This window comes from Penaeus monodon, chromosome 14 (genome assembly GCF_015228065.2).
Source record: "Penaeus monodon isolate SGIC_2016 chromosome 14, NSTDA_Pmon_1, whole genome shotgun sequence".
Lineage (NCBI taxonomy): Eukaryota > Metazoa > Arthropoda > Malacostraca > Decapoda > Penaeidae > Penaeus > Penaeus monodon.
The window spans coordinates 26,723,249-26,738,248 of record NC_051399.1 but is presented as its reverse complement, the minus strand read 5'-3'; the positions used below and the strand labels follow the sequence as shown (position 1 = coordinate 26,738,248).

At 32.4% G+C, this 15,000-nt stretch overlaps 2 protein-coding genes across 2 annotated transcripts in view; one reads left to right on the top strand and one right to left on the bottom strand.

The window, feature by feature from the left end:
- Positions 1 to 5,831, bottom strand: part of LOC119581019 (transforming growth factor-beta receptor-associated protein 1-like) — a 12,735-nt gene extending 6,904 nt beyond the window's left edge. The window contains exons 1-9 of the mRNA XM_037929286.1: positions 5,633 to 5,831; positions 4,029 to 4,081; positions 3,706 to 3,801; positions 3,122 to 3,307; positions 1,738 to 1,971; positions 1,396 to 1,556; positions 1,121 to 1,259; positions 814 to 1,008; positions 494 to 685 (exon numbers count right to left, since the gene is read on the bottom strand). Of these exons, the coding sequence (XP_037785214.1) occupies positions 494 to 685; positions 814 to 1,008; positions 1,121 to 1,259; positions 1,396 to 1,556; positions 1,738 to 1,971; positions 3,122 to 3,259 (1,059 nt within the window). The 5' untranslated portion in view covers positions 3,260 to 3,307; positions 3,706 to 3,801; positions 4,029 to 4,081; positions 5,633 to 5,831. The remainder of the gene's footprint in view (positions 1 to 493; positions 686 to 813; positions 1,009 to 1,120; positions 1,260 to 1,395; positions 1,557 to 1,737; positions 1,972 to 3,121; positions 3,308 to 3,705; positions 3,802 to 4,028; positions 4,082 to 5,632) is intronic.
- A 2,328-nt stretch (positions 5,832 to 8,159) lies between these two features.
- Positions 8,160 to 14,533, top strand: LOC119581018 (DNA-directed DNA/RNA polymerase mu-like). The gene is made up of 11 exons (XM_037929285.1): positions 8,160 to 8,341; positions 8,952 to 9,071; positions 9,190 to 9,356; positions 9,538 to 9,623; positions 9,778 to 9,900; positions 11,211 to 11,333; positions 11,561 to 11,693; positions 12,348 to 12,480; positions 12,671 to 12,821; positions 13,805 to 13,928; positions 14,085 to 14,533. The coding sequence occupies exons 1-11, from the start codon at positions 8,160 to 8,162 to the stop codon at positions 14,375 to 14,377; spliced, it is 1,635 nt and encodes a 544-aa protein (XP_037785213.1). The 3' UTR covers positions 14,378 to 14,533.
- The last annotated feature ends 467 nt before the right edge of the window (positions 14,534 to 15,000 follow it).

Below are 15,000 nucleotides of genomic sequence, written 5' to 3'. Positions count from 1 at the left end.
ATGCTCAAAACATGCACTGCAAACTGTGATTTTGTATTACTATCATTATGATCATTATCATTATCATTATCATTATTATTATCATCATCATTATTATAATTTGTCTTTGGTACCAAACCCAAAAGAAAAGTAGCTTTGAAGTTTCCTAAGAGAAACTTATTTTTTATACAAACCTTTGGATAGACAGTTCAATACTAAATCAACTGTGGTTGCTTCCAAAAAGTAATACCCATGATTTTCAAGAATGAGAGCTACATTTGTATATGATGGCTTTTCAAAATTGATTAGGTATCTTGCAGTTGCAACACATTTGAAAAAAAAATTAAAATCAGAAAAAACTAAAATTCAGATAAACAAAATAACCAAAGACTTTTTTCCCATTGAAATCTGATTACTGAAAGTATCACGGTCCTACATGAAAATATTTTTCCTGCTTTGACATGACAGATACCTGGATTGTAGCATATAACATAAAATAATATAATATCCATACCATTCTGTATGTAATGGGTTCTCCTGAACCACGAAGATGAATAAGGAAATTTATAAGGAATGACTTGGCTTCATCTATCTTAGTTTGATCTCCATGCATAGCTTGTGCAACATCAGCAAACTGATGCAAAGGTGGCTGAGCTCTCATAAAGCTGACTGTAGCTGGCAACAATCCAGGGTAGAGGCTAATCACCTATAGAAGAAAAAAATATTATTTCCCTTTTACTGGAATATGATACAAAGTAATATACTGATATGTCAAGCCCATATAATAAATAACATAAAGAAATTATGTTGGAACAAGAATATACAAGAATTTACCTCTCTGACATCCACTGCACCCTTGATAAAGTATTCCTGTGCTTGATAATAGAAACCCTGCACTAACTTAATAAATCCTGCTCTCTGATGGAGTGTTCGACATAGCTGATGATACTGCTCCTGGCTCATTCCTATGGCTCCACTGTGCTCTGCCAGCTGTACTGCTTCTTCTACTCTTTCACTATCCATTAATGTCTGTAAAAGAAAACCACTTTGTACTGTGCTCAAAACATAAAATAGTTTACAATTTTCAGTAACAGCAAACAAAATAAGGCAATTAAAATGCAGAGTAAATGATTATATTTACCTGAACTTGCATTGTCCATGGTTGTGGCATAAGGCAAGAAATGCAAGAACTTGCAGCAACATAGAGCTGGCCATCAAAGTTGCCCAGTAATTCACCTCCAGAAAAATTCAGTGTCTGCTTGTGTTGTTGATCAATCAAGCTGATGAAAGTCAATATTCAATCTAATATACAATATAATTCTTATTTTAATGTATGTCAGAATCTTGTTTTCAGCAAAATGTGGCTAAATACATAACATTCTCAAACTAAGCCAAGATACCTTGCTTATCCCTTACCTGTAAACCCTAATAAACTGATTTGTGATTGTTAGGATGTAAGGGTGATAGTAAGAGAGAGATTTGATTCCATCTGTCCACTGAATAGGTGGCCGCTCCGATATGCCGGCTGCAGTTACAAACATTCCGAGATTTCCTGGTCCAGCCAAGAGAAATTCCTCCTAGAAAAATATAAAGAAAGAAATAAAATTATAATAATGATAATAATAACAAAAATAAAATAATGATATTCATTTTCAGCTTTATATTCTGACTTTTAACAAAGTTTATTTTTATATGTTCTATTTCATCCCATTAGATGAAATAGAACTATGCATATATGAGAAATAAAACTGAACGAACCTTTGCAACTCTTTTTACATGAGGGTATGTTGTTGCAGGATCATATGGGAACAGATCTTGGCTGGCTCCAGAGTCAACATTAAAAACACAGTACTGGCCTTGACCAGCAATGCAGACATAGCTTCCATCCATTGCAATGTTGACAGGTTCTGGGGTTGAAAGCTCTTTAAGCAGGGACACTCTATCTTCATGTAATGAACAAATCTGTATGCATCTCCTCTTGCCCACACATAGCTATAAAATTTAACATTTATAAATTAATTGAAATAATTTTTTTCAGTCTTTCACTCTTAAAAACATGATTTTTTAAGACAAAATTTGCAGCTATATGAATCATACAGAACTAGTTCTACTTATTAGATCAAATTGCAATACTTAATTCTATATACAGGCAGAGAAAGAGAGAGAGAGAGAGAGAGAGAGAGAGAGAGAGAGAGAGAGAGAGAGAGAGAGAGACGAGAGAAGAGAGCGAGCAGAGAAGATAGAGAGAGAAAAAAGGAGGAGATAGAGAGAAGACAAGAGAGAGAGAGAAGAAAGAGAGAGAGAAGAAGAAAAGAGAGAAGAGAGAAAGAAGAGAGAGAGAGAGACAGAGAAGAGAGAGGAGAGAGCAAAGATAGAGAGAGAGAGAGGAGAGAGGAGAAAGAGAGAGAGAGAGCGACAGAGATGAGAGAGAGCAGTAGACAAGAGAGAGGAGCAGAAGAGAGAGAGAGAGGAGAGAGAAAGAGAGAGATGAAGAGAGAGAGAGAGAAACAAAGAGAGAAGAAGACGAGAGAAGAAGAGAGAGAGAGAGAGAGAGAGAGAGAGAGAGAGAGAGAGAGAAGAGAGAGAGAGAGAAAAGAGAGGAGGAGGAGAGAGAGAGAGAGGAGAGAGACATGAGAGAGAGAAGAGAGAGAGAGAGAGAGAGAGAGAGAGAGAAGAGAGAGAGAGAGAGAGAGAGAGAGAGAGAGAGAGAAGCGAGAGAGAAGAGAGAGAGGGAGAGGAGAGAGAGGAGAGAGAGAGAAGAGAGAGAGAGAGAGAGAAAGAGAGAGAGAGAGAAAGAGAGAGGAGGCAGAGAGAGACAGAGAGAGAGAGAGAAGAGAATAAGAGAGAGAGGAGAATGAGAGAGAGAGGAGACGAGAGAGAGAGAAGAGAGAGAAGAGAGAGAGAGAGAGAGAGGAGAGAGAAGAGAGAGACAGACGAAGAGACGAGAAGAAGAGACAGAAGAGACAGAAGAGAGAGAAGAGAGAGAGAGAGAGAGAGAGAGAGAGAGAGAGAGAGAGAGAGAGAGAGAGACAGAGAGAGAGAGGAGAGGAGAGAGAGAGAGAAGAGAGAGAGAGAGAGAGGAAGAGAGAGAGAGAGAGAGAGAGGGGCACACATGCATGCACACACATTTAAAAGACCTTACCTGGACAGTAAATGGATCCATAATATTGGGGTTTTCATTGACACAAAATACAGTAACATTCTTTATTTTTGGGCCTGAGCCAATGGTATTTAAAACATCAGATTCCAACAGATATAAGTTCCCATCGCTCAGAGCCATCAATCGACCAAGGGCAGAGGCTGTTTTCAGTTGGGTGACAGTCTTTTTCTGAAATTAGAACAAATATGATATTCAAACATGGAATGTGTGAAAACTACAATACTGAGTTTTTGAAAAATACTTTCTTTAAAAGAGGTAACATTAAGTAATGATAACGATAATGATAATATTAATGATGACAATAACAACAATAATAATAAACAACGACGACGACGACGAACGACGACGATGATGATAACAATAATAACAAATAATAACAATAATAATAATAATAATAATAATAATAATAATAATAATAACAATAATAATATCAATAATAATAACAATAATAATAACAATAATAATAATAATCATAATAATGATGATGATGATGATAATAGTATTAATAATAATAAAAAAATTATAATAACATCAACAATAATAATGACTATGACCAAAATACTCACTGTGCCAAGGCTCTTTGACTAATCTTGTTGGTGGAGTAAACGATCTTCCCAGTGCCCTCATGTGTACGTTCTTCCACCAGATAATGAACAACAGTGCTGTAAAATGAACAGTCCCTTTTAGCAGAATTATGTGAATTACTTAAGAATCTCTCTCTGTTATTTTTATAAGCACTAGATGTACAGTAAGATCAAATATACATCTTCTTGCTCTCCTACTCTACACTAAATGAAATTAAAATGTAATGAAATCTCTTCTGATTTACCTCAATACTTTACAGTTTGCTGAAAAATCTAAACTCAGAACATGTATTATTTGTTCATACCTGTCTTCAGACCCTAAGTAAAGGTCGTTTCCGCTTGCTTCCAGACATTCTATCTGTAATGATAAACATTTGGTAAATAAATGAAGTTAATTCCTAGCAATGATGAGAAACAAGTTCAGTCTGTTAAATAAGGGGATTGCTTAGAAATCATCTCCCTCTGTAACTAGCTAAATCTCACTCTGATATGTGGGTTTATCATCAGGGAACTGCATCCCATCACAAAGTGAATTCCTCATCTCTTTAAAATAGCATCTGGCATTATATGTTTTCATCAATAGTACTTTGAAAATACCAAACAAATCTAATGCTACTTTCCATTATTGTATACTGTGCCCTATTGGTTTAGCCTAGAATTTTCAAGCTTAGTCAAGAGTTGAATCATAAAGAGTTTAGCTCTTTCCTTAGAAGTCCCTGTTATACAGTAGAATTTTCCGAAGGCAGTGTCTGCAGGTAAACTGGCAATGGTGATTACCTTTACATTGAAAGTTGGACTGCTGCTTTCTGTTTATTTCTTTGTGAAAATCATATTTTCATATTAGGAAATACGCAGCATCACTTTATATAAAAGCCATTTTAATAATCCTGACTGATTCACCTGCAGCCATTTTCAAATAGCAGAAGTCATAACCATTTTTATTTTTTTACTGCTGAAAATAAATGATGTAAGAAGGGCCTTTAAGCAATGGAGTTAGGCACAAAATATAGATAAACATTACAAATACACCTGCAATTACTTTTAAAATTGAATCATCTTTTTGTACTCATAATGGCATAGTTCTACCCAGATCTATTTGACACTTGATGCAATCTGCTTTGATTGCCTACAGTCTGAAGTCTGAAATGACAGTGGCATAGTGTCAAGCAACTGTCAAAGCCTCTGCCCTGTGCACTCTGGCAAAGGCCAACAAATCCTCACCACATATATTCAGCAAGACAAGACTTAACCTGGTTCCTTATTTGATGACAAATCACCAGGATGGCTTATAAGCTCTGTCTTATCATAATGTAAATGATGGAGGTTTACTGGCCTTCACTTGTAGGCTGACAGATGCTGATGCATCTACTGGATATATATGCAGATGCATTAGACATTTTCCTAAATGTATGGTAACCCAAAGCCAAAAAAAGGAAGGGTCATATAACACATATCTTTCATTGTTGCATTCTATTATTACTGATGGACCTTTTTATATTTTTCTTTTTCAAATGATACTAAGCCAATTAAAAACATAAAATATGGTAATTATCAGTGAATCAGGCGACTCCCCTTATTGTTTGATACTGCTAAATTCTTTTGTGATTTCTTACCCTTGTTTCTATAACATAATCAACACTGTGTCTAAATTCTATCCATTTTAGAATTTACTTAAGTATGTCACATAAGAGATAATTATATCAGACACTTTCCCATATAAAAATTATTTAATATATCATACTACATGCGCATATTTAAAATTATCAAGTGCAGACTTACGTTTTTACATTTCTACATTTATTTCGTTTTAACTCTAATATGCAATCAACATTAACAATAGATTTTTTTTTTTTTTCTAATCATGATTATTATGATTTTAGCGTAATATTTCTATTACTTTCCAACTTACCTTTAGTTCAGCTCTTTCCAAAACAGACACTAAATCAAATGCTTTAAGAGCCATATTGATCCTAGAGTACTTTATATATGCCCTGAAGTCTACCAAATGAAGTAATGTTCACTGTTTCTTTATATATTTTTGCCGAGTCGATAATTAACATGTTGAGGTTGACAGTCGGCGGTCGCTTATCATACCGACACCCACCGAGTCTTGGGTTTATTTTTCTTATTTCTATTCAAGTATCACATAAAGATTGGACATTATTGTCGGGGGAGGTTCATGTTATATTTTTTTTTGTGGGCTTTTCCATATATCAGCGTCAATGACAAATGGCACAGTGTCTGATATATGTTTTTCTTCGAGGCTTTTTATTACGATTGGTAGTGGATGGTAATCTCAGAAATACGCCTCCTTTCCTCACAATTGTCAGGGACAGACGTTTATATCTTTGGCATATATATATATATATATATATATATATATATATATATATATATATATATAATATAATATATATATATATAAATATATTATATATATATATTTGTATACATACTAAATATGATGTAATATATATATATATATATATATATATATATATATATATATATATATATATATATATATATATATATGTGTGTGTGTGTGTGTGTGTTATATGTATATATAGTGTGTATATATATATATATACATATAATAATCATCATCACACAACCACAACAAAACACAACACCATATATATATATATATATTATATAATATATATATATATATATTGTGTGTGTGTGTGTGTGTGTGTGTGTGTGTGTGTGTGTGTGTGTGTGTGTGTGTGTGTGTGTGTGCACTCCTAAATCTGACAGGATTTGCAGCAAATGGGACAGCCAACTTCATGAATAAGCAAAACTCCCTCTGCAGCAGGTTCCGGAATTCATGTCCTGTCATCACCATATTTAATTACATTTGTCATTCAATGCAGCAATGTACATTCGTGGCAGCAACCTGTCTTCCCAGGTAGTGTGAAGATCTCATATGATTTGTTTTTTCTCACATCGCCAAGAGAAAAAAATAATAATTCAAGGAGTTCCAGAAATAATGCAACATAAAGCCCCACAAATTGCTATGTATTTCTCAAACTAGGCAGCTGTTCCTCCACCAGATTGTGTCGCGGCTCCTTGAACAATGAGAAACCTTGACTTGATAATTTGGGATCCAAAAAAGCTGAGGACTTGAGGGTTTTGACGACCCACGACATCAGAGGGAGATTGAAAAATCAATCAATTCTATGTTTCGTGCATTTTTTAAAACTACACCTTGTCCAAATTATAATCACAAAGGCAAACACCAACTATTCCTATGATATTTGAAGAAATTAGAATATTTTACAGAGATGTTGTTTATAGTTTTTAATAAGCCTGATACTATAAAGAGGGAGCCGCTGGAAAAAGTAGACCCACGAGATGAGAGTCTGCCCTTGCCACTCTGCCAGGGTTAGCTATAAATTCTTTGTTCCAGAGTCAAAATATCGTCACCACACCCAATTTGATACTTGGAAATAACCAAACAGTTTCATTTAAATGGCAGAAGTTGGCAGCTGCTCTGAGGCCCCCTCGAGCACTGAACTGCAACTTGAGAGTTGATATACCGTCGTTGGATAAACTCGCACGATTGGTCCTCGCAATTTTCGATGGCGATATAAATGTGTTAGCAGATAAATTATGAAATTGCTGTGGTATGGATTTGATAAAGATATGGGGATATGCAGCGCAACAGAATATTATAAGAAACTTAAAGCAGATGATCCAGAATTAAAGCCTAAATTTAAGTCGCTGCCTCATTTTGCATTGCAGGTTCCTTCGCTCACCACATCCAGTGTCGATGCAGAGACAATATTTTCGCGGCTAAATTTAATAAAAACTAAATTCCACAATGCTATACAATTGCCATCATTAAAAGTACTGATTTTAGTTGCAGAATATACAAGAAACAATGGAGGTATAAGCAAAGGGAAACCAAAATCATATATGTATAGTATTTGTATAGTATAGTTATTTTTCTCTAATATTTTCTCTATTATATTTAGTTATACTTATGTTTTGTTATTTATATTCTTGTGTGAACAAATTAGATATGTACTGCACTTTTTTATTGTAAATAACACTAGTCACCCCTAATATCAAAGAAACCTATGACGTCATAACCGTATCCCAAGAATTCGGGAACGTTAGCCAATCAGCGTCTTCGTTAACCGAGGGACCCTTCTGATAAATGTTTACATAAGAATCCGCCCAGTTTGAGTGACCTTATTAAAGTCTGAAACCCTTTAAAAGAAGATAGAAGAAGAAGAAGACCTTAATGAAAGCCTAAAACCTAAGAAAAAAGATGCCCATATTAAAAGTAAAAAACGTATAAAAAATAAAAGAAGAGGAATGGCTTTATTACAGGGAGGGAGGATAGATTGTAGAATAGTCTAAACTCCACAAGAAAGTTCTTTGGAGTGAATAGTTTTCTTATCAGAGCAAAACATTCGCTTTTAACAATGTCTTGCGAATCACAAAAGCGAAAACATGAGGAAATGGAGCCTGTTCTTGATTCTGTGGGTGAAAAACCAGAAGCAGTGTTGTTTTTAGTTCAAGAAGGGATTCAGGGAAAGCGATTTCAACTAATGAAGAATTTTGCTGCGAAGAATGGATTTCACTGTGAAGATCAGCTGTGCGAAAGGTATCATTTTTTTTTTTTTTTTTGTAATTGGAAGCATAGATTTTCTTTCTCAGATACTAGATTGATTTAAAATGTGATGTTACAACCATTATACATCGTTTGTGTTCTGGATGAAAGGCTTATGGTTGATGTAGGAGTGGTACTCTTCTGTCAAGTGACTGGGATCACAATAGGCTCTGCCTTTAGTGCACAGTCAAAGACCAACAAATCTTAAACCTGTATATTATATAAGAAAGAGTGTGAGCTTCTTTGATGATTATTTGGCATGCAGAACTATACTCCCTGCATTTCTAGAATGTACCTCTACCTGGTGGAATTTATTGGCCTTTCTCAGGCACATAGATTGCTGTTAGCAGGTGGCAGATGTGTGGATGTTTTCAAAATATTTATCTTGATGAAGCCCTTAAAGCTTATTGGACCCTTAACATATTTTTATCCAATATTTAAAAAGCTGCAGTAATCTAGCTATGATGTTCATCATGATACACAATTATGTAACAATGAAATCTGTAACTGCACTGTTCAATCTTATTTCATACTTTTTTTCTATCCTTAGCATTACATGCAGGAAATTATTGACTCTGTTAAATATATAAATTATTTTTTGCAGAGTAACTCATGTTCTATCCGAGCTGGATAATGTTAAGCAGATTAAGAAGTTATATCCACAGCTGTCTCAGAACAGTCACATCAAGATTGTTTCATCTCAGTGGATGTATGCTTCTGTTCGGTAATTACTATCATTCCACAGTCATGTTAATGTATTTAATAAAGCTGGCTATATACTTTGGAGAATTATTTTTCTTTTTAGCAAGTTGTTTTTGAGAATTATACATTTCTCCTTTCAGACAGAAAATGCATGTGCCAGAAAACAATTTCCTATTGGAGGGTTATCACCAGTGGTTAGTGGAGAGTCTGCAAGATGCTCCGAGTTCAAGTAAAAGAAATGAATTGGGATTACAAAGTGAATCAGTAGGCAGCAAACAGAAACTGGCAAAGGATAATGGGGAGATGGGTAAATCATCAGTAAATTCTAATTCTGATTTGACAAATGGTCATACATTTATTGATAATATCCTTACTCACATAGAAGCTAGATTTTATTTGTTACTCATTTACAAGTCCTCATATTTAGATTTTCTAACTGTCAGTGACATGATATATTTTCCATAATTATCTTTATTATATGTTTGCAGGTCACACAGAGCATTATAAAAAGACCTTCAATGAGAATATCCTTGAACGAAATGCTAAATTACAAAACCATAATATGAAATTAGTAGTAAGTGTATATGTGCATATAAGCTTTTCACTAATACAAGAGACATTTATTGAAATGTGGCTATTTTGTTAATTTTAGAAGAAAGAAAGGAAATGTAAATATTACCAAAATATTAAATACATTTTCAGTACTGACATATTCCACTTATTTCTAGGAGTCATTAACATTTATGAACAATTACTGGACTGTCATGGGTGATGAAAGAAGAGCACTAGCATATGCTAAAGCTGCAGCCACCGTCAAATGTCTTCCTTTCACGGTCATGACAATAGAGCAGGTAAGATTAGTACTTTTTTAATAAAGATAAGTACAGTGTCTCAAGGACCCAAAAACAAATATGCCAAAGTCTCACATAAAGAACAAATATGCAGTCATGGTAAACTTTCACATCATGGGCATGGTAGTAAGTAATTATATTAATGCTTTAATAATAATGGAGTATATATTTATGTCATAATCATACCTTATTTATATATTTGATTATTATTAATCCTCATGTATATTGTAATTGATATATAGATTTTATCTTTATAATAGGGAATGAAAAAGCATGCAATTAAGGGACTATGAGAGGCTAGTAAAACTACCCTATTCAGCCTAAAATTCATATGTAAGAACAAGCGAGATGTGTGTCACTCTCTCTCACTCAGTAATAGCCTCATGGATATATCAGTGTAAATAGTGAACTATAGCATTATCATATTATTAAAGTGGTGGAATATTAGTGTTTCATTGCTCATTCTACCACATTTATTAATTCCAGGTGCACTGGATACATTCTTTGAATGAGAACTAAGTATAAAGAATAAACAAGTAAGAAAGTATCACCAGACTGATGTGATCAAAGTACTATTACATGAAAAACTAACTGCTACATATTAATCAATAAAGTAATTATGATTACAAGAAGACAGTGGAATGGTTATGACTGGGCATTTTTGTTGTTTGAAACAATATGTACATATATATGGATGTTTTTATGTATATATATATATATATATATATATATATATATATATATATATATATATATATAATATATATATATATATATATATATAATATATATATAATATATATGAAAGTTAATGTTTATAGAAGTAAGAATAGATTAGATATATGAATATATAATTATCTATATATCTATTAAAATATTATGCATATTATATAATATTATTATATTCTATATTCTTATATAATATCTATATATCTTATAGATTAGACTTAATATCTTATACTGATCTATATGTCTATATTAGGTATATCTCTAAATGTATCTAAATATAACTATATATAGATACTACTAATATCATATCTGATATAATATATAGATATAATAGTATATAACTTATTTATATATTATCTTAATATATACATTTGATAATTATATTAATTATATATATATATAGAATAAGTTAATATATATATATATATATACATCCATCCATGAAAAGTTAAAGTGCTTTTTATCCAGACAGTAAAATAGTCTAGTTTTGGAATTATAATTTTATATATCTTACATCAATATTATGCAAATTATATAATATTGATGGTTTTCTTATGTCTTTGAAAATATTTTTCTTATAGATTGAGGAGCTGAAAGGTTTGGGAACTGGACATTGTCTTAAGGTAGTGCAAGAGGTTCTAAGAACTGGAACTTGTAGAGAGGTCACAACTAAAGCAGAATCTGAAAAGTATATAGGACTAAAGGTAATAAACTTTTTGAATGAATTGATGCCTTGAAGTATTACATTTGAAGACTTATTTTAAGTCTTATTTTTTCATATAATCAGAAAATGTTTAAATATATTATATATATATATATATATATATATATATATATATATATATATATATATATATATATATATATATAAGGATGTACATTGTTATAGTTGCCACATTAGTTTAATGCATAACAATACTGCTCCTTTCAGAACTTGACTAGTGTGTATGGCATTGGTGCAGGTCTTGCAGAGAAGCTTTATACTGTTCATAATTTAAGAACTGTTCAAGATTTGATCACTCATTGGAATCACTTGAAACTAGCAGATGAGAGGATCAAGTATGGTATGGATTGACAGTATAAGTGTAATTAGAAACTCTTACAGTAAATTTGTTGTTGATATGTAGGAAAAAATTCTGTACAATAGAATTATTGTAGATAACACTATAGAAAATACTTTGTAAAGCTTTTTACTTTATTGCCACCTTCAACCATTATAGTGTAGGTTGGCATTTTTCAGGTTATTTTAAATGATATTAATCTTTTGAAATGATATTAATCAATTACTAGATTATGAAAATTAGTAAACAAAGTGAATTTATTCCAAGAATCAGGAGGTAAAGTTTGAATTGTTGTGCTCAGAAAATTCCTTTTCATTGTTAGCACATTGTTAGCATCATTGTATTTTATATATGATTATAGGTTTGGTACTCATTTGACAGTAGAAAGAGAAACTAGTAAGCTTAACAATTAAACTTTTATAACAGTGAAGAGAACAAATTCACAATTTGAATTGTGTTTAACCTACTCATAGGTTAAACAATTCAAATTGTGAATTTCTTTGTTCTCTTCCCTGTTATAAAGGTTTTATTGTTTTTAAGCTAATATACTGCTGACACAATCACGGGGCAGTATTTATAATAATCTAACAGATTTCTTGTGTGTGGTTGAAAGTTTTGATAATAAGAAATCTTTTGAATAACAGTCTCTGTTTTCAGGAGTTGCATACCACCAAGATCTCAGCACTCCAGTGACAAGAGAAGATGCTAGAAAGATTGAGTCCATTTTAAAGGAACAGCTGGATGTCATCAAGCCAGGGTATACACTAGAAATTACTGGTGGATTTAGGAGGTGTGTTAATGCATTAATAGGAAAAGGATGCTTTTCTGTAGATAAACTAAATAAAACATCAAAGACTAAGAATAACCTGGTAAAGACAGTAGATGCAAGAGCATAACAGACTTATCTTCATTACTGTGTAATATGATGCACTGGCCATTTGGATATGCTTAGAATTGCATTTATATTTTGCCTTTTACAGAGGCAAAAAAACTGGGCATGATGTGGACTTTCTGATCTCTTATAAGAAGGATGGGGAAGAAGTTGGAGTTCTTTCAAAGCTTTTGCTTAGCCTCACGAACCAGGGACATATTATTCATCAAAAAGTGGAAAAATCAACTTTTGATGAAGAGGTAATCAATGGTTAGATTAGATTGTTAATGAGTATAGTAACAACCAACCAAAGAGATACAGGTATATGCTTGGAATCTGCAAAGCATTACTTGGATGTTTTAACCATTTGGGATCCCTGTATTGTTTAAGAATATTAGATCTGTAGTCACTTACATGTGTTTACATACACATAATCTTACTGGTGGTAGTAGTAGAAATATATACCCAAGCTACCAAGTACATGCACTTGTATTTGAACATGTAGTTGTGCTAAAACGGGTATCTGCATAGTTTAACTGCCTTTCAAGTGCAAGGGACTTAAGACTTCCTAAAGTGTTGTGTAAAATTTCTTTTCAGAAATATTTTCCATTTTCAAAGCATAGAATGCTATCCATGAACAATTGGGCACTTTCCTGTTCATTGTTAAGGACATTTTAATACCACAAACTTCATTTTGGTATTCCCAGTTACTTGTTCTAATTAACACAGGTAGGAGGATGAATACACATGCGGTTGGGTACAAATATATGTCAATCAAATGTCAGCTCAGTAGATTGATTGGAGTTGAGATTTTATACATAATCACAATTTAACGCAATGCTGCTCGGAAGATGCTGTGCTCATTTTTTATTTTTTGTGAAATATCTCTGTACATAGATGACTCTGCTAGTGCTTAACCACAATGGAGTCAATTAGCAGACCTTGTAACCTTACTTGATTTCATCTTTCCTTGAGTTGGCAGGAAAAAGTTTTTTTTACTAGTGCTATGAATATCGATGGTATTATTTTTATTATAGACGTTATAATTACTATAATTTCATAAATGTAGCCATCTATGTGTAAAAACAATTAATAAAGTAAACTCACTGCGGGCATGGCATGTACATACATGCCATGCCTTGTCGGATTTGGGTTAATTTTGAATGTGCCTTGTTAGGGAATACATATTTATATGGCCAGCATTACCAGTATTCTTACTCAGTTTTTCTTTGTTATTATTCAGGCAGTATTCAAGAAAGCATCAGAGAAAGTAAACCCAATGGATCATTTTGAGAAATGTTTCTGCATATTTAGACTCCCAGTGTGTGAACCTTGGACATCATCTGATACACTGAATATGGGGAAAGGTATTTTTTCTTTAGTAATAATGTTAGTGATATTGCCTTTAATTTTAATATTGTATGCCACTATGTGCCATTTGGTGCACTAGCAAGTTTGTCATATTTAGAATTACATCTAGATTTATGTAGAAAATATGTTAATGCTCTTGTCTTTTTTTCCAGACTTTGAAAGCCTTCTTAAGGAAGGTGAAAGCAAAAGAGATTGGAAGGCAGTCAGAGTAGACTTTGTATTTGTTCCATCCAGCCAGTGGGGCTATGCTCTCCTGGGATGGACCGGCAGCAAGCTATATATGCGTTTGCTGCGTCATTATTCCAACCATTATTTAAATATGTTGCTCAACAGCCATGGCCTTTGGAACAGGGCAGACAATACTCTTCTCCCTGCCAAAAATGAAGAAGAGGTCTTTCAAAACCTTGGTTTGAGTTATAAGGAACCATGTGATAGAAATTTTTAATTTCTTTCAGTTTAGCAATAATTGTATTGAATTTATAATTGAGTTAATAAAAAGAAAAAATATGTACTGAATGTGTAATTCCATTATCATTTATTATATATTTTTAGAAAATGTTATAAGAATAAATAAATAAAGTTTTTTTTATAGACACTGTAATGTTGGTCTTTGACATTCTTAAAACCCTTGTGATTTCAAAAATATTATACTTCAGTTTGATTAATGAGTATGAGTAGTAATGAGTGACTGCATTTTGATTATTTTGAGAACCAACTACAAACACACACACACACACACACACACACACACCACACACACACACACACACACACACACACACACACACACACACACACACACACACACACACACACACACACAACTAACTATCAATTATATTATATATATTAATATATTTATAATATTATATATATATATAATATATAATATAATATATATATATAATATATATATATATATAATATATATATATATAATAATATATATATATATATAATATATAGTATATATATATATATATATATATATATATATATATATATATATATATTATATATATATATATATATATAATAATATATATTATTATATATATATATATATAT

Coding starts and splice junctions, on each gene's coding strand:
- LOC119581018 (XM_037929285.1), top strand. CDS start 8,160: ATGTCTTGCGAATCACAAAAGCGAAAACATGAGGAAATGGAGCCTGTT. Junction 9,072..9,189: donor TGGATGTATGCTTCTGTTCG/GTAATTACTATC, acceptor TTCTCCTTTCAG/ACAGAAAATGCATGTGCCAG. Junction 11,334..11,560: donor AAAAGTATATAGGACTAAAG/GTAATAAACTTT, acceptor TGCTCCTTTCAG/AACTTGACTAGTGTGTATGG.